The 25,672-nt window shown below is 36.1% G+C and overlaps 1 protein-coding gene across 2 annotated transcripts in view; it reads left to right on the forward strand.

Annotated features, from left to right (window-relative positions):
* Nucleotides 1–25,672, forward strand: part of Lerp (lysosomal enzyme receptor protein) — a 514,158-nt gene that overhangs the window by 226,235 nt on the left and 262,251 nt on the right. For both annotated transcript variants that reach the window (XM_090408956.1, XM_090408955.1), the window contains exons 18-19: nucleotides 5,469–5,774; nucleotides 12,158–12,342. In XM_090408956.1, the coding sequence (XP_090265082.1) occupies nucleotides 5,469–5,774; nucleotides 12,158–12,342 (491 nt within the window). The remainder of the gene's footprint in view (nucleotides 1–5,468; nucleotides 5,775–12,157; nucleotides 12,343–25,672) is intronic.

Raw genomic sequence — 25,672 nt, forward strand, 5'->3', positions numbered from 1 at the left:
GTGATGTAGCATCACAAGGTAATCCTATTTACAGAGCTGAGCCACATGCTGGATGCAACCTGGTGGTGGTTACAGTAAATAAAAATTACAATTAAGGCCTAAATTAAGTGATTTGAAATAAACTTAAATTTAATTTCATAATGAAATGACACAGCATTATATTAAAAAAATAATAAAAATAAAATAGTTTAGCTTTCCTTTTCTACTGAAAAATTTATTAAATGTTTAAATCCCTTTGTGACTTCTGGGCTACCCTGTATAAATCAGAAGTCTGACCAATACTGACTTATGCATGTGAAACAATAGAAATTTCAAAAATACAACAACATGTGAAATGAAATGTTTTATGAAGAATGTCAGTTGAAACCTGTAAATAAGTGGATAAAGAAGAGGTTAGGAGTCAAGAGTGAGGGGTCAAAGCTGTATAACTGAGAGGAAATTCCCCCCCCCCACCCATAGCCTTTAAAGGAATGCGGAGAACCGACCAGGGCTTCTGACCTAATCCTCATCTTCTTGTGGTGCACCCTGTTAGGTATCTACCTGGATACTGAACGGATGAGGATGGGCTGGCAAATTGGGATTTAGCCGACTGAATTGTATTCTTATTGGCTTAAACCAAAATTTCAAATGATGGTACAACATCACAGAATTTCATGCTGTCGGGGGCATCGCCCAATTAAACAGTTGTTTTCGCAAGGGAACCACGGCAAACAGTGAAAAATCAGGAACAAATCCTAAAACTCGCCACAACTCAACATCACCAGAGTTCAAGATTGGAACTATCAACATAAGAAGCCTGAATGGCAAAGAAATGGAACTAGCTGAGGAATTGGATAAGTACCAGATCAATATAATAAGGGTGACTGAAACAAAAAAGGCAAAAACTGGTGAGATCTTTCTGAGCAATAAATACTAAATGTTATATTCATGCAATGATAATCAAGGAAAAGAAGGAGTAGCCATAGTATTCAACACTAAATACAAGGCTAATCTTCTAGAATGCCTGCCATTCTCATATTTGCCAGTAGAGGGAGGTGGGCAAATATGAGAATGGGAAACTGGACAATGAGACTTATTTGTGCCTATGGTCCCATAGAAGGTTCTACTAAGGCAGAAGTGGAGTAATATTTTGAGGTTTTAGAGAAAGCAACTGATACAATAAAAAAGGAAAAGTTTTTACTTGTTGGGGATCTAAATAGCAGAGTAGAAAATGATTGTCAGACACACAAAAATATTTTGAGAAAATTTGGTGAAAAGAGCAAAGCTAATAATACTGGCAAATACTTGTTTGATTTCTGCTCAGGACATGGACTGGTTATTACTAACACAATGTTCCAACATAAAAATGTGCACAAATCCACATGGAGAGAAGAGTCATGGAATCAGAAAAGTCTAATGAGACTTTTCTTATTGTTATTGTTGACTATGTTATTGTCGATAGTGATGTTTTCTCCCTGGAGCAGGACACCAGAGTGTACAGAGGATTTGAAATTGGAAGTGATCACTATTTAGTCTTGAGCAGGATAAAATTGAATTTCATATTGAAAAGAAGCACTTGTAAGAGAATTTTAAAGCGAATAATAGTTGAGCAGCTCTAAGATGTGAACTGTAGACTAAAATACACAAAGATTATTGAAGAAAAAATGAAAGAGTTTGAGAACAGGAACCAAACCTTGGAGATTCAGTGGCAAAACCTGAAGAAAACCCTGATTAATTCAGCCAGAGAGGCATGTGGTGAGGTTGTCTGCAAGGATAGAAAAATCAGAACTCCATGGTGGACACACGAAGTTCAAAGGAAGTGAAGGAAAAGAAGAAAGCATATCAAAAGTTCTTGGCAAATAAGTCAGCTTGTCTCTATATTCTCTTAGAGAATATAGAAACAAATGTAAAAAAGCTAAATTGTGTGTAAAACTGGCAAAGTCATGGTAGGACTTTGGTAAATAGAAAATAAATATCAAAAAGGTGGCAGGATATTCTGGAGGTTGTTGAAGAAGCTCAGAAATGGAGGAAAGAGTGCTGTAAAAGAAATTAGAGATGGTAACAGTGACATGAAAACTGGAGAAAAAGATATCTTTGCAGTATGGAGTAATTATTTCGAAAAATTGCTAAATGGAACAAGCAGTGTGACAGCACAACGGTAAAAAACACTAACCAGACATGCAGTGAGCAATACATAATCATACTTGAAGTGGAAAACGGCATCAAAAGACTGAAATGTGGAAAGGCAGCAGGTAGATGATATTCGACCAGAAATGCTCAAGTATGGTGGTATAACGTGTTACAGTGGTACGATGCATAGTTCAGAAGGTTGGGACAGAGGGACAAATTCCAGATGATTGGAGTAGAGCTCATAGTACCATATATAAAAAGAGAAATAAAACTGAATGTGAGAATTACAGAGGTATCTCATTACCGAGTGTTTCTGGTAAGATATATGCAAGTGTACTTGAGAAACAGTTGAGAAGGATTGTGGAAGAGAAGCTTGGTGAAGAACAAGGTGGATTCAGGCCAAATAGAGGCTGTCAGGATCAGATCTTCACTTCACGACAAATAGAGGCTGTCAGGATCAGATCTTCACTTCACGACAAATAGTCGAGAAAGCATGGGAATATAACAAAGATCTGTATTTAAGTTTTAGTAATACTTGATCTTTATTTGAGTTGTAAGTCAGCAGTTAGAATTGAAGGAAGTACAGGAACTTCAGTGTTCAGTGTTAAATCTGATATCAGACAAGGATGTACATTATCTCCTCTGTGATTCATTATCTATATGGATCGCATTTTGAAGGAAAGTAGTATTACACCTAATATCAAAATTACAAATGTTAATCTCAACTCTTTGCTTTATGCAGACGATGTTATACTTCTAAATAAATCTGCTAGAAGTCTGCAAGATTCTTTGACTAAATTGAATAACTGTTGTAATAGATATGGTATGAAGGTCAGCATTAAAAAGACAAAGACAAGGAAAATAGACATAAACATTGAAACTGTCAACTGCATTATGAATGGAGAACCTATAGAACTAGTAAAACATTTCAGCTACTTATTCACGATTTTTAGTGAAAATGTTAAATTAAATATGAACATAGATAACAGAATCAACAAAGCTGGTATTGTAGGAAGTCAACTGAATAAATTTATATGGAATAAGAGAGAAATTAGCCAAAACACTAAATTAGCTGTATACAAGTCAGTGTTCAAACCAATTTTAACTTATAGATCTGAGAGCTGGGTTAGAAGTAAAACACTTGATCAAAGACTAGAGACCACAGGCAGTGAAGGAAAAGAAGAAAGCATATCAAAAGTTCCTGGCAAATAAGTCAGCTTTTACTCTTACAGAATACAGAGACAAATGTAAGAAAGCTAAACAGTGTGTAAAACTAGCTAAACAAAAGTCATGGGAGGACTTTGGCAAGAATATAGAAAATAAATATCAAGAAGGTGGCAAAATATTCTGGAGGTTGTTGAAGAAGCTTAGGAATGGAGGAAAGAGTGCTGTAAAAGGAATTAGAGATGATAAAGGTGACATGAAAACAGGAGAAAAAGATATCCTTGAAGTATGGAGTAATTACTTTGAAAAACTGCTAAATGAAACAAGCAGTGATGACAGCACAGTGATAAAAAAACACTGACCAGGCATGCAGTCAGGAATACATATCCATACTTGAAGTAGAAAAAGCCATCAAAGGCTTGAAATGTGGAAAGGCAGCAGGAGTAGATGATATTCGACCAGAAATGCTGAAGTATGGTGGTATAAGAGTCTTACAGTGGCTGCACTGCATAGTTCAGAAAGCCTGGACAGAGGGACGAATTCCCGATGATTGGAGTAGAGCTCTCATAGTACCCATATATAAAAAGGGAAATAAAACTGAATGTGAGAATTACAGAGGTATTTCCCTACTGAGTGTTCCTGGCAAGATCTATGCAAGTATACTTGAGAAACGGTTGAGAAGAATTGTGGAAGAAAAGCTTGGTGAAGAACAAGCTGGATTCAGGCCAAATAGAGGTTGTCAGGATCAGATCTTCACTTTACGACAAATAGTCGAGAAAGCATGGGAATATAACAAAGATCTGTATTTAAGTTTTGTTGATTTGGAAAAGGCATATGACAAGGTGCCAAGAGAGAAGCTATTCAATACGCTGCAGTTATATGGTGTCAATGGGGCATTATATCAAGCAATACTTAGTCTTTATTTGAGTTGTGAGTCAGCAGTTAGAATTGAAGGAAGTACAGGAAGATGGTTTAATGTTAAATCTGGTGTGAGACAAGGATGCACATTATCCCCTCTGTTATTCATTATCTATGTGGATCACATTATGAAGGAATGTGGTATTAAACCTGATATCAAAATTGGAGATGTTAATGTCAGCTCTTTGCTTTATGCGGATGATGTTATACTTCTAAATAAATCCGCTACAAGTCTGCAAGATTCTCTGACTAAATTGAATAGCTGTTGTAATAGATATGGTATGAAGGTCAGCAATAAAAAGACAAAGACAATGAAAATAGGCAGAATCATTGAAAATGTCAACTGTGTTGTGAATGGAGAACCTGTGGAACAAGTAAAACATTTCAGCTACTTAGGCACAATTTTTACTGAAGATGGTAAACTAAATATAGAAATAGACAACAGAATCAGCAAAGCTGGTATCGTGGGAAGTCAATTGAATAAATTCATATGGAATAAGAAAGAAATTAGTTGGAACACTAAATTAGCTGTATACAAGACTGTGTTCAAACCAATTTTAACTTCTGGATCTGAGAGCTGGGTCAGAAGTAAAACACTTGACCAAAGACTAGAGACCGCAGATATGAGAGTCCTGAGAAAGATTAGAGGCGTGAACAGATGGCATCAATGGCAATATCATATTAAAAATGAGTATATTAGGAAAGAACTTGACATTGTCAGCATCCAGGAATGCGTTAGCAGAGCTAATCTCAGATGGTATGGTCACTTAAATAGAATGGGAGAGGAAAGATTAGCAAAACAAGTGTTCTCTGCCAGTTTGGCAGGAAAACGACCCAGAGGAAGACCAAGATATAGGTGGATAGATACGGTACAAAGTGCCTTAGACGATAGAAATATAAGATGTGATAATGTTGGAGTCTTGACAAGTAACAGACTGATTTGGAGGAAAATTGTAGATAGGAAGTTAGTAATGATGTAATTTTTTCATGTAGTACTGTCATATCCTGTACACCCCTTGAGGGTACATGGCAGGAATTTGATGATGATGATGATGATGATGATTATTTATGATTCTTTTTTTGATATTGTTGTTGGTACAAAAAAAAACTCAAACTGCACTTTTAACTATTCTTTACTATTGAGAACCACCATATTAATATATATTAATTTATTATAATTCATAGCATCCAATTTTTTTTTATATTTTTCTGCTTGAGAATGTATTCAAACAACATTCACAGAATTTTAAACTTTTGATTAAACTCTTCAATTGCAGGTCACATACCAGAGGTAGTAATTGTGTTCCGTTGTGCCAATACAACTTCAGATGCTTCACCTAGATTTGTTAAATTAGAAGACAACACTTATTATTTTGATTTTAAAACAACTGCAGTGTGCCAGTTGCAGTCATATGATCATCATTGTGTGTTCTCAGATGCTCTTGGAAATCAATATGACCTTACTTCTTTAACTAGAAGTAATGGGACCAATTGGGAAGTTGTGGATTCTAAAAACAAGAACTTAAAATATCATTTTAACTTGTGTAGACCATTGAATCCAATGAAGAAATATTCCTGTCCTGGTAAGTTTCAAAAATTTTTTTTATTTTATTTTCATGCAATGTTGTGAATTAAAAATTAATATAAAAGTTAATATTAAAATTGTAGCATTTTATATATTGATACATTACGAAAACATAATTTGTTCAGAGAATTTCTTTTTGAAATTTATTATTGCTAGTAGATGTGACAAAGATGAGACTTCTTCATTTATGTAAGCAAAATGGTCTGGCAACAATCAGTACCTCTTTCAAACATAAAATGCTTACTTTATGATATTCACAAGAACATGATTGACTGTATACTGATTAATAATAAATGGATTAGTTCTGTGTGAAACACTAGGACTTGCAGAGATAGGATCTGTCCACTAACTTGTTAGGAGCACATTGCAGTTTAAGCTTAGAAATGCACACTTTTAACAGTGAGGGATTGAGCAATGCTGATACCACAGAATTTACCAGGATGACTTGATGTAAAAAGTTTATGGAATGGTTTCAAGAAGGCAGTGCATGAATATTATGAAAAGAGCTACAAGATCATGATGTAGAAAGTTTGTAGGATGGTTTCAAGAATGTTGTGCAGTCAGTCTGTTTTAGGAGTGAGAGAGAGAACTACTTGAGCAGTGAGGGTGAAGCAGTTAATTGCTGGAAGAAGATAATGCAGGAAAAAGCTGGAGCAGCATCCAAATAATGAGAATAAAATAGATGAAGGTATGTGGAGATGAATAAACAAATACAAGCACGGTAGAAAATTATTCAACTTTTGGTTTAATATCATGGGATAGGAAATGTAGCTAGAAAGAAGAATTACAAATAACTGTATGAATTTATTAATAAGTTATGTAGGAAGAGTGAGAGAGAGAGAGAAAATGGAGTGAAATCATTAAAAGATCAAAATAAGAACACAGTTGAAGGACAAGTTGGCATCATGGCTAGGTGGAAAGAACATTTTGATAATCTTTTAGACATTATTCATTCTTAAAAGAACATGTGCAGTAGAGATATTCTAGTTTTAATAATGGCTGACACATGTACAAAAACAGAATTTATTAGCACCGATATATTTTTTCCATGTTAGTAGGATGTCTTCAGGAAGAGAAGATTGGTTGACAACATTGAAAAACATCAGTTACATGGCATGCACTTATTGTCCCTGTCTCATCTGAGTAAACAGGAGAATACACTATTAGAGTTCAAAAGGAAACAATAGTTTCCTTTTGAACTCTAATAGTGTGGGTTGCAGAATTCACCTGACAGGCAGAGGAGAGGGGATATGATAAAAACTTATAAGTTACTAAAGGGATTCATAACTTTACACTTTTGTACATTCATGATACATGAATGTACATGAAAATGGCATTAACATAAATGTTAATGCCATTTTCAGGCATTAACATTTGACATCTTATTGTGTTTGTAAGATTTATGCAAGCATACTTGAAAAAAGGTTGAGAAATCGTTGAAGAAAGACTTTCGAAAGAACAAGCTAGGTTGGCCAAATAGAGGTTATCAAGAACAGATTTTCAGTTTACTATAGATAGTTGAGAAATCATGGGAATTTTACAAGGATCTGTACTTCAGTTTTGTAAATCTGGAAACAGCATATGACAAGTTGTCCAGCTTTTCAAAACACGATAGTTATATGGGGGGATAGGGAACATTATCCAGGACAATGCATAGTCTATATTTAAGTTCTAAGTCTGCAGTTATCAGGGGTAAGATGGGAATGCACATTATGTCAACTTTTATTCATTTATGTGGATTGCATTATGAAGGAAATTAGCATTAAACCATATATTATAATCAGAGGTGCCATCAGACTCAAAACAGTACACACTTCAAGAGGATATGTTTAATTTTCAGGCTTATACTTTCATGACCATTGATAAAAGAACTGAATTAAATGAATAAAAAAAAATGGGTTGCTTAAGGGTTGAAGATAGATAACTAGGAGGAGGAGATCAACACAGCCTGTAAGGAATATAGTGAACTGAGTAGAGCTGGCACATCGTTTATTCCTCATTATCTTGTGGTGTGACCCATTATTAGGTATTTCCAGAATACTGAACATACAATGCCGACTGGCAATTTGGAACTTGATGACTGACTTAATGGTTCAGGGTAATCAAAATTAAAGTATCCCTGTTTAAGGCATTATGGAGTGCCATTCAGTGATCTATATACTGTGAAACTTTGCAGGAATACATTGTGTGACTGTGACGTGCAGAAGTGATATCTGAGGGGGGGGGATTCCAAAATTCACCACCAAGCGGTGTTGTAAACATCAAATGCATGGAATATCATGCACTCAGCAGGTGCTAAGAGTGTTTAAAAAGATTGACACATGATTTTTCCATTCATTCTGGTTTTTAATACTTTCTGCAGTGATGGCATTAACCTTGCCTCAATATGCTTTGCTTGTGAAGCTGTACTACTACTACCTAAACAATTGCAATGTTATTGCTGCTGCACGCTGCAAATTTCATTGCCTGAACAAATGTTGACGAGGTCCGCTATCTCCATGTGCTCTGCAATGAATGATTAGTCATTTTGAAGAAATGGAATCATTGGGAATTAGACCTGGCAGAGGTCTAAATGAACTTTAGATTGTTCGACCTTTATATCTAGTCCATTCTCAGGAATGAACTAGATAATTCATATAAGGCATTGTGGAGCGCTGTCTAGTGATCCAAATGCTGCAAAATTTTGCAGGAATACGTTGTATGCCATGCAGAAGCAATATCTGTGGGGAATGGGGGAAGTAGTTCCCACTTCACTACCAGAAATTTGGGAGTTAGACCTAGCAGTGTTAACCTGTACTGTTATCTATTTATGTGCTGTTGAAACCTCTGCATTAATTATGTTTATATGTAGATACTGCATTGTTTAACTTAAATTTTGTATATGCATTTTATTTACTAGTTTATTTTTCGACTAATCATGTATTGCTGTGGACACCTTGTCTATTTGTGTACCTTCTAGTAATTCTCTTTATACTGCATCGCTAGATTTAATTTTTATCCATGCATATTGTACAATAATCCCTTTTTGTCTATTTTTCTACTGCTGTAAAAGCATCTGTTATAATTTTACATATATGTCGATACTGCATTCCTTGGCTTGGTGTTGCATATTTTGTGTATTAACTTATATTGCTAACTATTTTTGTACAGTCATACCTCGACTTACGCAAATCCAGAGTTATGCGGTTTCTTATGTATGTATTCCCATCCCACTTCATGCCTCACCACTAGTCGTATCTTTCAGGCGCCGGCCACATTCGCATTGTCACACATGCTGTGAACAAGCATTGACGTGTTTCGTGCGGTCTCCATTCATACACGATTTTTATAGTCTACAAACCTTGCGATTGTTTAATGTTATGTTCTTGATAAAAATTTTATCACATAAAAAATAATAATGTCATCCAAAAGAAGCAAGTCCGATTCTTCTACAGCTAGCAAGAAAAGAAAAACATTGACTTTGGAAACAAAACTCAACATTATTAAGGATTTTGAAGGCAGAATGAAAATTTGTGAGCTAGCAAAGAAGTTCGATCTACCGGAATCCACAGTAAGAACAATCGTAAAAGAAAGGTTTACAGATTTTGGAGGACATAGATTCTAACGAGGAACGAATTGTAGCCACAAGGCAAGAAATAAAAAAATCATTAGCTTGCTATGAAGAAATTTTGTGTGACAAGAAAAAGACATTATGCCGTCAGATGAATCTATTAGATTTTATGAAATCATCAACATCGAAATAACTTTCTTTTTTTTATGTTCGAAAAACTACAATTATGATTATATTTCTTAAAAATATAGGTGTTTTTGTAAACTTTCGGTCCCATTTGTATGTTTGTATATATAAATTACACGCAAAATTATACCCCGAGTTACGCGAATTCGACTTGCACGTTTTTTGTTGGTCCCACCTACTGCGTAACTTCGGGGTTTTACTGTATTACCATAATAACGTCTGACAGCAGTTCTGTTTTATCTGTAGATGCTGCTTTGTGGAACTAGATTTTGGTACAGACATATTGTTTGCAATTTTCTGTTTATTTATACTTGTAACCTTTAGTATGGCACAGTATGACCTGTGTTGTCTTTGTGCTAAATAAACTATAAACCTGAACCTGGCAGAGGTCACAAACCAATCAGTTCACAATAAGTGAATGAAGTTGCTGCTGCCGTTGTGGAGTAGGCCATGAATAGCAGCATTGGTTGCTGCAGTGCATATGCTGTATCAAGACATATGGATGTACCATACACAAGTGTCTGGAAATTTTTTATGGAAGATTCTGCATTTCTACTGATTCAAGATACCCCTGACACAGGAGTTGCACCTGTAGGACTTTGAAAGTCAACTGAGATTCGCTTCAACCAGGGGCAAATTCTCCATGCTTGCTATGCTTGCTGTGCAAGCTCATTAATTGAGAAAGAAGTAATATTTATTTGTTAATAAATGCATGCATTTATAAGCATTCCATTTAGGCTTTTATTTTTGTAGACAGAAGATATCTTACGCTTGCGCAGCAATAATTGAGCTTTGCGTTGTGTATCGAATGGCAATGCTTGCTCGTCTAGTCAAAGCTACCTTGGCTTGCTCGGTTGTAGGAGTTTCCAGGTCCTCGCAGCAGTACTGTGATTTCATGCGCGTGCATAGCCATTTCACGTTGTCTCACTCTGTTGCTTAAACACAGGCCATGCACAGTCAATGTAGCTCTAGCCAGTGAGCTTCAACCAGCCTTTACAAGTGTGCTTGGGAAAATTAAGTTACAACTAACTTTTTATGATGATGTTATTGACCAGTTCATGAAGAAGAACCGTAGGGTAGAATTTGTATTCAAGTAGATAAATTGAAAAAGATAGAATATCATTTGTAAAATAAATGTTGTATTTGTATGATTAAATGTACATAAATTTCTAAATATATAGTTTTAAATTTTCAGTAATTCATTATTCTGCTAATCAGACTTCAATTACACCTCTCACTCCTTGAATGATAACAAGAGCAAGTGTGAATTTCAAAACCAGCATTTGCTCCTGGCTTTAACATTCCTTGCTCAAGTGGAGTTGGACCATGTAGCCGTGGATGATTTTATGGAGAGATGAGGCTCATTTTCACCTGAATGGAGCTGTGAGTACCCACAATTGTTGAGTATGGGTATATGCAAAACCCACATGCAATTCAACAAATTCCTTTGAATTCACCCAAAAATACTATCTTGTGTGGATTTCCAGCTTCATTTACCATTGGACTACATTCTTCTTACAGAAATCTTTGAGGACATTTGCCAGTTGGTTCTGTGACCTGCTCAGTTACTGCTGAGAAGTATCATGATATAATAAATAATTTAGTTGTGTCACAGCTACAACAGAGCCTGTGCATGGATTGTCATTTCTGTGCAAGATGAGGCCAATCCATACATCGGTTGATCCATATAGGAGGTTCTTCAAGAACATTTCATGGAAGCCAGAGTGATCAACTTGTATTTCCTACTTAATGGTCACCTTGTTTACCTGCTCTGACCCACTTTGACTTCTGCCTCTGGGGATTTCTCAAAGACAGGATTTATCAGGATCATTCTGATAATTGCCAGCACTGAAAGACATCATAATGCAGCATTTTCGCAACATCAGTCATGAACAGCTGTATTCTGCTGTTAAACACACTGTGCAAAAATGCAGTTTGTGGTATATTGTGGTATACCAGGAAGGGTAGCACTATGAACATTACAGCCTGTAAATGCATAATGGAAGTGAATAAAAATGTGTTATTTATGCTTGTGTCGCTTTTCTCCTTACAGAGAAAAATTGCAACTACATTCAGTACATCGTACAAGCCTTCTGGTGGTGAATTGTAGAAACGCCCCCCCCCCCCCCCCCCAAGACATAGCTTCTTCGTGACAAAATGTATTCCTGCAAATTTTTGCAGCATTTGGATCACTTGATGCTGCTCCACAAGGCCTTAAACAAGAATAGTTTAATCTTGATTAAACTATCCCTGTTTGTATCAACTTAAATCACAAACAGAATATTGATATTGATACATCATGATGAAATCTCTTGCTAGGTCCTTGTTGAGAGGTTAAACAAAGCTTTTTTGTTGTTGTCGTTGTTGGGAATCAGGGCAGAGTTAGCCCAGAACAAACTCAACCTCAAAGATATAGATATCATGAACATATCAGTGTAAAATGAAGTATCACTGAAAAAGAAGTGGAACTAAAGCAAGAATTAGAAGTACCATGTTGACATAATTGTCACTACTGAGATAACTACAACAACAGGTGAGGTATTGCTAGATAAATGTTTTGCTTTGTATTAAATTCTGCTTATATTTATAAATATAAATTGCTTGTATTTTTAATGAGAAAATATTTCACACAAATTTTTATGTAGGTGGGACTATTGGAATTTGCCAGACAAATATAAACTCTCCTGATGAGGGAATAAATTTGGGTCATCTCAATGGTGCTCCTGTTGTTTCTGAGAATGGCATTGCTGTTCATTATTCTGGGGGAGCCATATGTGATGGATCAAAGCAATTTAGTACTGTCATATATTTGAAGTGTTCATCAATGCAGGTAGGATGTGACTGATGTTAGCCTTTTTTTTTTTTTCCCATAAACTAAATATATCTGTAAATTAAAGATACCAAGAAATTATATACTTGGCTTAATCCTTTATCCAAGTGTAAGCAAACAAAGATTGTGCTTGAAGTATTTTCAGGACTGGGACAACTCGTATAAAGAAGCTGAGACTTCACATCACTTGCCTTAGCATTATATGTATAATGTACAATGCTATGCATTATACATTATATGAAATATAATATAATGTTATACATTATACGAAACATGTATAATAAAATGCATAGACATTATACATGTCTGCGAGGAGATGTCCTTTGCATTATTGGATACTAAGGCAAGTGATGTGAAGTCTTAGCTTCTTTATAAGAGCTGCCCCAATCCTGAAATTACTTCATCTGTAAACTTTGTTTGCTTACACTTGGATAAAGGATTAAGCCAAGTATATAATTTCTTGGTGTCTTTAATTTATATTATAAGCAAGTGAAAAAACTTCCAACAACTGAATATATCTAACTAATATTTAGTATAAAATATTTCTTAAAATATTAAGTTTCTAAAATATTTCTAATATGTCATTGAAATTGTAGCAGTTGCTTGCCATACTCTCCTTACCAGATACCATTCAAGATCATTAATTGTTTGGGCCATCTATTATCTCTGATTGATTCTGGATGGAGACTGACTGCTCCTCAGTTTCCAGAAGTTAGATATGGCTAGAATTGCCTTGCCTTCCTCCCTTTGGGGAATAAAAGGCATTAGCAGATTTATTTATTTTATTTATTTGTTTTTTAATATTTCTGAAAATATTAAATAAAATATTTACCTCAAATGAAGAGATAGGTTCTGTATTTTAAAACATATACTTTTTTTTTTAAACGTACTGCTAAAAATTCCACTGTTGATTCTTCCTTTACTTTCGAACGTTTTCCATGACAAAATATATACAATATTTCTGAACCTCTATTGAGCCTATAAACAGCAGTGCTGTTTTGCAAATATTGTTTTCAGACTGTAATAATACCTTGCTATTGAACTTATCATTGGTGATTTCATCACTAATAGTATGAAAAATATCCCCCCCCCCCTCCAGATTCTTCAATGTAGTATGATGATGCGATATTTCCCATCAATAAGGCTTAACAAATGTACATACGAGGGGGTGGAGGCACTGAAAAGTTCTGATAAACACCTAGAACAAAAGTGATATTAAAGCAACTGATACAACTACAAGAAAAGAACATATCTTAAAACCCTTTAATCCCCATGTTTCATCCAATTGTATTAATTTGTTCTTTTTTATTCAGTATGTATAAAGATATGTCAGAGGTTTTGAACACATTCAAACTTTACAGCCCCCCCCCCCCCTCATATTCTGTCTTGAACAGAACCTGGAAGTGATGCAGAATGAAATAACAGAAAAGTGAAAATTTAGTGAAAGTTAAATAAAACAGTAGCTGCATCATGTCATTTACAAAATTCATTGTGACTAGATATAATGATGCTTTGTGAAAAATATTTCTCAAGAATTCTGCTGGTATTCATCATCATCATCATCAAATTCCTGCCATGTACCCTCAAGGGTGTACAGGATATGATAGTACCGCATGAAAAAATTACATCATTACTAACTTCCTATCTACAATTTTCCTCCAAATCAGTCTGTTACTTGTCAAAACTCCAACATTATCAGATCTTATATTTCTATCGTCTAAGGCACTTTGTACTGTATCAATCCACCTATATCTTGGTCTTTCTCTGGGTCGTTTTCCTGCCAACCTGGCAAAGAACACTTGTTTTGCTAATCTTTCCTCTCCCATTCTATTTAAGTGACCATGCCACCTGAGATTAGCTCTGCTAACGCATTCCTGGATGCTGACAATGTCAAGTTCTTTCCTAATATCCTCGTTTTTAATATGATATTACCATTGATGCCCTCTGTTCATGCCTATAATCTTTCTCAGGACTCTCATATCTGCGGTCTCTAGTCTTTGGTCAAGTGTTTTACTTCTGACCCAGCTCTCAGATCCATAAGTTAAAACTAGTTTGAACACTGTATTGTATACAGCTAATTTAGTGTTCTGACTAATTTCTCTCTTATTCCATATGAATTTATTCAGTTGACTTCCCACCATACCAGCTTTGCTGATTCTGTTGTCTATTTCTATATTTAATTTATCATCTTCACTAAAAATCGTGCCTAAGTAGCTGAAATGTTTACTTGTTCCACAGGTTCTCCGTTCACAACACAGTTGACATTTTCAATGATTCTGCCTATTTTCATTGTCTTTGTCTTTTTATTGCCGACCTTCATACCATATCTATTACAACAGCTATTCAATTTAGTCAGAGAATCATGCAGATTTGTAGCAGATTTATATAGAAGTATAACATCATCCGCATAAAGCAAAGAGCTGACATTAACACACCTCCAATTTTGATATCATGTTTAATACCACTTTCCTTCATAATGTGATCCATATAGATAATGAATAACAGAGGGGATAATGCACATCCTTGTCTCACACCAGATTTAACATTAAACCATCTTCCTGTACTTCCTTCAATTTTAACTGCTGATGTATAACTCAAATAAAGACTAAGTATTGCTTGATATAATGCCCCATTGACACCATATAACTGTAGTGTATTGAATAGCTTCTCTCTTGGCACCTTGTCATATGCCTTTTCCAAATCGACAAAACTCAAATAGAGATCTTTGTTATATTCCCATGATTTCTCCACTATTTGTCGTAAAGTGAAGATCTGATCCTGACAGCCTCTATTTGGCCGGAATCCAGCTTGTTCTTTACCAAGCTTTTCTTCCACAATTCTTCTCAATTGTTTCTCAAGTATACTTGCATAGATCTTGCCAGGAACACTCAGTAGGAAAATACCTCTGTAATTCTCACATTGTTTTATTTCCCTTTTTATGTATGGGTGCTATGAGAGCTCTACTCCAATCATCGGGAATTCGTCCCTCTGTCCAGACTTTCTGAACAATGCAGTGCAGCCACTGTAAGACTTTTATACCACCATACTTCAGCATTTCTGGTCGAATATCATCTACTCCTGCTGCCTTTCCACATTTTAAGTCTTTGATGGCTTTTTCTACTTCAAGTATGGATATGTATTCCTGACTGCATGCCTGGCCAGTGTTTTTTACCACTATGCTATCATCACTGCTTGTTTCATTTAGCAGTTTTTCAAAGTAATTACTACATTCTTCAAGGATATCTTTTTCTCCTGTTTTCATGTCACCTTTATTATCTCTAACTCCTTTTACAGCACTCTTTCCTCCATTCCTAAGCTTCTTCAGTAACCTCCAGAATATTTTGCCACCTTCTTGACATTTATTTTCTATATTCTTGCCAAAGTCCTCCCATGACTTTTGTTTGGCTAGTTTTACACAGTGTTTAGCATTCTTGCATTTGTCTCTGTATTCTCTAAGAGGAAAAGCTGACTTATTTGCCGGAACTTTTGATATGCTTTCTTCTTTTCCTTCACTACCTGTTTAACTTCCTGTGTCCACCAGGGAGTTCTAATTTTTCTATCCTTGCACACAACTTCACCACATGCCTCTCTAGCTGAATCAATCAGGGCTTTCTTCAAGGCTTGCCACTGAATCTCCAAGGTTTGATTCCTGTTCTCAAACTCTTTCATTTTTTTTTCAATAATCTTTGTGTATTTTAGTCTACAGTTCACATCTGAGAGCTGCTCAACTTTTATTCGCTTTAAAACTTTCTTACATGTTATTCTTTTCAATATGAAATTCAATTTTTATCCTGCTCAAGAATAAATGGTGATCACTTCCAATTTCAAGTCCTCTGTACACTCTGGTGTCCTGCACTAGTGGGGAAAACATCCTGTCAATAATAACATAGTCAATGAGACTTCTTATTCCTTGCCTCTTCTCTCCATGTGAATTTGTACATATTTTTATGTTGGAACATGGTGTTAGTAATAACCAGTCCATGTCCTGAGCAGAAATCCAACAGATATTTGCCATTATTATTAGCTTTGCTCTTTTCTCCATATTTTCCCAAAATATTTTTGTATGTCTCGCAATCATTTCCTACTCTGCTATTTAGATCCCCAACAAGGGCCAACTTTTCCTTTTTCATTGTGTCAGTTGCTTTTTCTAAAGCGTCAAAAAATTCCTCCACTTCTACCTTAGTAGAACCTTCTGTGGGACCATAGGCACAAATAAGTCTGATTGTCCAGTTCCCTATTCTCATATTGGCCCACATTACTCTACTTGAGACTGCCTGCCATTCAAGATTAGCTTCGTATTTTGTGTTGAATACTATGGCTACTCCTTCTTTTCCTTGATTGTCATTGCCTGAATATAGCATTTTGTATTTATTGCTCAGAAAGATCTCACCACTTTTTGTCTTTTTTGTTTCAGAGTTTCAAAAATATATCTCAACAATTCTGCTGGTATTCATAGAAATTTATTTAGAAATGACAAATATTCAATATTAATAATATTTGTAATAAGATTTATCTCAAGGGAGGGAATTGGATTATGATGGAGAGGTTTTCAGAAAGTTCACAAATTTTTAGTGAAGTGTTAGCATTATTGTGGGCAATTTCATCTTTATCATTAAGTGAAAAATGTAAGTGTGTGGAGGGGTGTTTGGGTTTTGTGAAAAATGAGTTGACTGCTTTTTTGCCATCAACATGCAAGATCAGTCACCAGAGGGAAAGCATATTCTAGATTTTCCTGTTATTAATTTAATGTTTTGCAGATGGAAAGCTGAAGGAAGGTGTATTGCTAAATCACTTAAGGAATTGACAAAGTAGATACGAATATAAATTAAATTACACTTTATTAAATATTTCCAATAATTCGGGAACATCACGTTGCCATCTTCAAAAGGAACTTACAAAAAGGGACACGTGCACATAGGCACTACAACACAGTAACTGAGAATTAAGTGATGAAGCTATTGTTCTCATAAAAGTCCTGATGGTGCCCTCTAGCGGGCTAAGTAGGTGTTCTTGGCCGTTGGGCTGAAGGTCTGCTGATGTAAGCCTCCCAAATTTGGGGCAATCTCATACAACCAAATTTGTTGAGGCTTGGAGAGTTTCTTAGGGCTGAGGCTGATTCCATAAATAGTCTTTCGAATTTGTATTTGCTACGGTGTATTACTGTAGCTTTCTTCCACTGTATTCTGTGGCATGTATCCAGAGCATGCTCTCGGCCCACTTCAAAGCCAGCATAGAAAACCTTACACTCCAACATACTGACATAATGGTCAACTTTGACGTCTCCTCCTTATTCACAAATGTTCCCACTCAAGGAAACTTGAGAGCTAATCCAAGCTAAATTTTCTCTCGATATCTCAACCCTATTTCAGTTCATAATGAACTCGGGCTATTTCGTTTGGCAGGGAAAATTCTACAAAGAAATAGAGGGGACAGCCACGGGTTCACCACTCTCCCCACCCTTGGCCAATTTCTTTATGGAGACCTTTGAAGAAAAAGACTTAGCCCCTGCCCCACAAAAACCAACCATATGGCTTCACTACGTTGATGATGTGTTCACTATTTGGCCACATGGCTTTGATACACTCCTCTCCTTCTTAACACATTTAAACAACCAACACCACAGAATCAAGTTCACCCTGGAAAAAGTGGAAAAACAACAGCCTCCCTTTCCTTGACATGCTAGTCACCTGCTAACCTGATGGAACCTTGGTTTTCTCCCTTTATAGAAAACCCACCTGTACAGGCAGGTACATTCACCAACAATCCCCCCCCCCCTCACCACCACAGCAATATGGAGTGGTGAAAACACTATACAACAGGGCTAAACTAATCTGTTCTAACGACATGGCCCTAAACACTGAACTAAATCACATCCTAAACACTTTCTCAGCCAATGGCTACCCCCCCCCCCCCCCCAAAAAAAAAATCCAAAAAATATTAAAACCTTCAAACCACAACCCCCCATCCACAACAAGGATTACTCTAAATTCATCACCATTCCCTACATCCGAGGCACCTCAGAAAAAATTACCAAAATCTTAAAAAAACATGACCTGACCTCCTGTTACAGACCATACAGAAAATTGGCATCCGTTATCTGCTCCACTAAAGACCAGCCACTTCCCCTAGACCTACCTGGCGTATACCAGGTCCCTTGCAGCTGTAAACTGTCTTACTTTGGCCAAACAGGCAGGACAGCGAATATCAGAATTTCTGAACACAAGGACTACATCTGTTTTCACAAATACAGCCATTCTGGTCTTGCAGACCATGCTCTGTATACATGCCACAGAATATGGTGGAAGAAAGCTACAGTAATACACCATAGCAAATACAAATTCAAAAGACTATTTATGGAATCGGCCTCAGCCCTAAGAAACTCTCCAAACTTCAACAAATTTGGTTGTATGAGACTGCCCCAAATTTGGGAGGTTTACATCAGCTGACCTTCAGCCCAACCACCAAGAACACCTACTTAGCCTGCTAGAGGACACCATCAGTTCTTTTAGGAGAACAATAGCTTCATCACTTCATTCTCAGTTACTGTGTTGTAGTGCCTACGTGCACGTGCCTTTTTTTTGTAAGTTCCTTTTGAAGATGGCAACATGATGTTGCCGAAATATTGGAAATATTTATTAAAGTGTAATTTAATTTATATTTGTATCTGTTGTCACTTTCTTAAGTGATTTAGTAATGCATAACCAACGTATAAGCCTGTCTATGAGAAGGAAGGTGTAATGATTTGTTTTGTCATTAGAAAATTAGGAGGATCTAATAAAATGCATTTAAAGGCTAAATACTGCAGTCTCTCAGTCCTCCAGTTGTAGTAGTCAATTGTTAATTGACTACAGCAATTGACAATTGTCAATAGTCAATTGCTGATTCAAACATATATTTCATCTCCCACTAATGTTCACTGACAGTTTCAGAATTAGTTTTTTTGTTGTAAAAACAAGGATAATGGAGTTATCCTTGTTCTGAGAGAGAGAGAGAGAGAGAGAGAGAGAATGAAAGAAAATGATCATGGAATATAGATGGATACAATGATTTTTATATGCATGAATGAGGAATTCTAATTTAAAACATGTAGGATGTTTGAAGGTGTGCCAAACTGAAGTAGTTCACAGCATTATAATAAGTGTGCCTAGTGTCTTATACTACTTATACTTATTATATAACACTATTCTCCCAACCTTTAATTTTGCAATGTTCTGACCAAATAACAAATAATTCTTGATTGAAGAGAGACTTTCATCTCTGTTTCTACTCAAAATCTCTGTTAGCGGTTCAAGCATTAGTTTTCTAAATGAAATGTGCTAGCAATACATCAAAAACTTCAGCATACTACAAAAATTGTGCTTCACACTCAGCCTACACCACTGTAATTGATAACGGTTAAAAAAAAAAAAAAAATCTGACTTTGAAATGGTCGGATGCAGAAAAACTTATCTCTGGCTCAAATGGCAGTTATACCCTACTTGTATACAGAAAATATATGACTTCTGCATTAATAAACTGTGGTATTTTTTAAAGTCTGGCTTCCATGAGCCCTCAGTAACTGGTCTGGGGGAAAAAACTCTTTCCCATAATGCATAATGTTGATATGAAGTCAACAGTTGCTATATACAAGTCATTAAATTACTTCACACTTATGCATATGTTTGGGTATAGGATTAAAGGAAGAATATTTTTCTGTCAAGTATAATTACAAGTTTTGTTACATTCCCATGATGTCCTCCATTTAAGTTTCATGCATCTGGAAAAGATATGAAAAAGCATCAACAGAGAAAGAACCCTTCAAACTGCAACAGTTATAAGTGTATGGTATAAATGGAGCATATACAGAGCATTTTATTGTTCCATATATATATATATAATTACTAAGAGAGAAAATCAAGGAATGTGCTAAAGGTCTTCTGGGTGAGGCAGAGAGGAGAGGAAGGAAGCTCTGGATTACTGAGGAGGTGATAGAAAAAATGGAAGAATAAGAACAAAGATGAAGCCCAAGTCAGGTATAAAGAGATCAATAAACAAGTAAAAATCCTGGCTAAAAAGACAAAGGAAGACTGGCTCAATCAGGTCTGCAAGAAATAGAGGAAAATGATATAGCAAAGGATATGAGAAAGGTCTATGAAGGCTTGAACTTGATTTCAGGGAAGAGGAGAAGGATAAAAAACAGTGCTTTGAAGGATGAAAGAGGAAAGATTTTGTTGGAAAAAAATAATAAGATGGAAGGAGTATGTTGCAGAACTTTATGGAGATGAAGATAACCTGGAATTGTGATCAGATAGAAAATGATCATGCCCCAGAGATTAAGGAATGGGAAACCGAAGCAGCCATTAAAAGAATAAAGGATAGGAAAGTTTCAGGAATGGATGATATTCAAAGAGAGTTACTGAAGGCATTGGGAAAGGAAGGAATAAAACTTCTATCCATCATCTTTAATAGAAGTCTGGAGGAGGATATAATACCTAAAGACTTTGTCAGATCTAATTTTATTCCTATTCCCAAGACTACAGGAACAATGGATTGCCAGCTTGATTAGCCACATTGCAAAAGTCCTAATCAACATAATGTAAGAAGAATGGAACAGATGATAGAGAGGGAATTAAATGAAGCACAGTTTGGTTTCAGGGGAACCAGGGAAGCTATCACAACACTACGGATATTGGGGGAAAGAATGATCGAGTGCAATAAAGATTTATATCTATGCTTTGTGGGCTATGAAAAAGCTTTCGATAACGTTAATCACTCTGTTTTATTTGATATTTTGCATAAAATAGGATTAGATACAAAAATATTATGAGAATTTTGTTCAGAATATACAAAACTCAAGAAGCCAGGGTCAGATTTGAAGGAGAGGATACTGAATGGATCCCCATAAGAAAGGGTGTGAGACAAGGGTGTGTGCTGTCCCCACTCCTTTTTAATGTCTATAGTGAATGGATGATGAGAGAGGCCTTGGAAGATCCGAAGGATGGAATAAGGATAAACGGACACCTGATAAATAATATAAGATATGCAGATGACATTGTACTTATGAGTGAAACAGAGGAAGGCTTGCAAAGAATTTTGAACAGACTGAACTGGGTTAGAAATGAGAGATATAAAATGAAAATAAACATTCAGAAGACAAAAGTGATGAAGATTTTAAGGAAAGGAAATGATTGGATGGAAATCACTTTGAACGGACAAAGAATAGAAAATGTAAAAAGTTTTGAATACCTTGGGAGTTGGATAACAGAAGACAGTAGATCTAATTATGAAATTAACAACAGAATAAAAAAGCAAAAGCAGCATTTTTCCAAATATACCACATATTAGGAAACAGAAATCTGAACAAACAGCTAAAAGTAAAAATCCTTAAGACAATGATCTGGAGCGTGGGGGACGTATGGATGTGAGTCCTGGACGATCAATAAGGAGATGAGTGACCGATTGAATGCATTTGAATTGTGGTGCTTGAGAAAAATAGATCGTATCAGCTGGACTGAAAGAGTGAGCAATGAAGAGGTTCTTAAAAGATTCAAAATGAAAGGAGACTATATGGCTAGTATCCAAAGAAGAAAAATAGCGTTTGCAGGACATTTGATGAGGGGGTTCTTCTGAAGAGCTTCCCAGAATAGTATTGCAACGGATGGTGGAGGGAAAGAGAGGAAGAGGAAGATCCCGACTTCAATGGAAAGACAACAGCAAAGATTGGGCAGCAAGAATCTTTCAGAAGCAAGAGATAGAGAGGCAAGCAGACTGTTCATCAGCTGCAACCTTCTTAAAGAGGAGGCCACGGGATTAGATATAATTGCAAGTTTTGTTACATTCCCATGATGTCCTCCATTTCACATCTGGAAAAGATATCAACATGAAAAAGTATCAACAGAGGAAGAACCCTTCAAACTGCAACAGTTATGAGTGTATGGTATAAATGGAGCACATACAGAGCATTTTATTGTTCCATATTTAAGTTGTAAATCTGCATTGCTTTATCTAGTCTGGAAACCCTGCTCTAGAGACCAAACATGAAACTTTTTCATACCACTTCACTGCCCCACCTTTAAAAAGGTGGTGCGATGGTCTCACTCCGGGCAATGAAATTCATCTCCCACCTAAAGACAATCACGTACATTCATGCCCATGGTAGAATTTGAACCTGCAGCCTCATGTTAAAGGTTTAATAGAATATTTACAGCACTAGGAAAGGATTAAAAACTAATTTTAATACTTCCAATATTTCATCTCAGTCACTGAGATATCTTCAAGGATTAAAATAACTTGTAACACACAAAGAGAACACAATACTAAATGAAATGTGGGTGTTAGGTGATTCTAAAGTCCTGTCTATGTGGTGGTGTTTGTAGGTGGCCCAGGATGTCAAGTGGGACCTCTGATAATTATTGTTTCCCAAATTTTGGGAAGTTTTATGTATCCTTATTTATTTAAATTCAGTTGATTTCTGAGTGCTGCTGAAGATTCTAAAAACAGACTTTCCTTTTTAAATTTACTATGGTGGAGCATGGTGGTTTTCTTCCACGAGATCCTATTGGTTGTATTTATGCAATACATGGTCTGTAAGGCCAGATTGACTATAGTTGTGATTGCAAATGTATGATTTGTGTTCTTCTAAATGGATGGCTATTGATCTACCTATCTGTCCAGAATAAGCCAACTTGCAGGAACAGGGTCTTCATATATTTCAGGCACTGAGAGAGGAAGGAGCTGATCTTTGGTAGAATGGATAAGGGTAGCAAGTTTCTGGTGGGACTTAAAAGCTGTGTAGAGGTTGTACCTGGTTATTTTTTTCCAATGTCCCATGGACCTTCTGAAGTGAGATATGGGGGAGGAACTGATTATTTTTTTAAATTCTGTAATCACTGTAGCTATTTGATATGAAGGTGTTGTGTATGGTTGAGTTTAGTTGAAATAGATGTTCCACTGGAACAAAGATTATAGGCTCTATTGGTTAGAGTTTTAATAATGCCATATTGTTGAGAAGGGTGGTGGTGGGAAAGTTTGTGAATGTATCTGCCTGTGTGAGTGGGTTTTCTATATACAGTGAAGGAAAGGTTATCATTCGGTAGGTGTGTTACTACAATGTCTAGGAAAGGTAAACTTTCCTAGACACCATTATTTTCCTTTTCCATCGTAAACTGTATTCTTGGATGTAGGCTATTGAGATGACTGAGGGAAGGAGTCTAATGAGTCTGGGCCATGAGGCCAAATAAAGGACACATCATCTGTGTATCTTAACCAGATATAAGGTTTGAGAGAGGCTGAGTCTATGGCTCGTTTTTCAAAAATTTTCCATGTAAAAATTGGCAAGAGAGGGGGAACCCATAGCAGTTCCTTCTGTCTGTTTGTGAATTTTGTTTTTCCAAAAAAAATAACCAGAATTGATGGCAAAGGAAAAGAAACCTAAGATATCAGAAGGAAACACATTTTGTATGAGTGTTAAGGTGTGATTTAAGGGAATGTTGGTAAACAGTGTGGTGATGTCAAAGCTTACCAATATATCTGTATTATTTAAAGTTAGATTTTCAATCAAGGTTTTAAAATGGGTAGAGTTTTTTTATATATAGGATGTAAGAGTACGGTGAGTGGGGGGGGGGGGGGTAAGAGAGTTGACCAGCTGTTTTGCAGTTTATAGCATGGACATCAGTGGTGTCTACTATACGTCTTGGGGGAGGGGGGGATTTAGGTTTGTGAATTTTAAGTAAACCATATATCTGGGAGGGGATGAGAACCGAAGGGTTTGCATTTTTTTGTAATTTCCGGTGGCAAGGAAGATTCTTTTTTAAGTACTTTTTTAACTTGCATTTTTGTGGGATCGTGATCTAGTGGGATGTAGGTAGCACGATCTTGGAGAATAATATCCATTTTTAGATTATATTCCATGGCATTGAGGATAACTGTGACATTATCCTTATTTGCTCTGGTGATGACAATACTTCTATCTTTCCATAATTCTCTGAGAGCAGCAAGTTGACCAGAAGTTAAATTACCTTTTGGAGGCGATAACTAGGAGAGGATATTGGCGACATCAAGTCTGATGTTAGCTATTTCCAGAATTAAGCAATTAAGAACACAGCATCTGTCACTTAGCTCTGGAAATTAGCTTTCATTAAATGCTTCGGTCAATTGCTGCCCACACACAGGAAGTGTTCTGTTTGTTTGTACAAGGCTTTTCAGATGACGGTGATCTCATTCCCGACAGACCGCCTTAGAACCACAGTTACTCCTCTTAGACAAGCTATGTGGATTATTTTTCCAGCGATTAAAACCTGGGATATCTCACATTTTGAGAAACCAATCAGCTCTGCTGCTTTCAAAATCGTGGCTCCATCTAGATGGGCACCCACAATAAGCCTTTATCGAACTCCAAAAGATCCTTTGTTTTTCTCATTGTGATCAACACTATTGATGATTACTGACTGCAGCATTCTTTAATTGTTGCCTAGAACAGTGCTTCCCAAACTTCTGATGTCAGGGCCCCCTTTGCAAAAATTAAAATATTTCACAGCCCCCCCCCCCCTCGAAAAAAAATCGTAATAGAGAGATATATTATTATAATGTTTATTGTATTTATATTCAATACAAAACATACACAGCGAATATTGCAAAAATCAAATGCATATATTACATTTTTTGCCTCTTACCGTTTGGTTCTGAAGACGATGCGGGCTGTTCTGGTAAAATATGAAATACTGTCCTTTTTTTTGAGTCTGTTTCTGCTTCTTCTGATTGTTCGCGGGATTTTTTTTTTATTTTTTATCAGCCACTTATCCATCTCAGGGTTAAATGTTTTAACGTAGAATAGATCAAAGAATATCACCACTTACCGATACTGGCACACCACAGACTGATAACATGAAATTAGTGAATATTACCTGAATAAGGGAATCCCTGGACCAGGAACATTTTTCTCTTTTGTGACTTTTCTCCCTTTACGGTAATTAAGCCTAACGCGAAACAGACAGCAAAGGCAGGTTATTAAAACGTGCATATGATTGGTGCGGTATTAACAAAAGATCGCACAACCGAAAGATAAAAGCATAGCTGACAATTGAGTTGAAATGCTAACTCTCTTCAACCGAATTCCATGTGTGAAACTGCCATAACATTCATTATATATATATTACTTAGTTTTAACACGTTCGGTTGAATGTTATTGCTGCCTTGGGAAATCGAACTCACACACATTTAATTAATAACAATAGTTTTTAGTTAGATACTGTGTTTGCCCATGCAACATATGGTTTTGTTTCAGTCTATACAGCATAGTTTCTGTATGAGGGGATGTGATTCATTAATTAGTGTGTTTTTATCCCGGTTGTCT

This window comes from Typopeltis vanoorti, chromosome 19 (genome assembly GCF_054136105.1).
Source record: "Typopeltis vanoorti isolate ZY-2024b chromosome 19, IOZ_Tvanoo_1.0, whole genome shotgun sequence".
NCBI classification, from domain to species: Eukaryota; Metazoa; Arthropoda; class Arachnida; order Uropygi; family Thelyphonidae; genus Typopeltis; species Typopeltis vanoorti.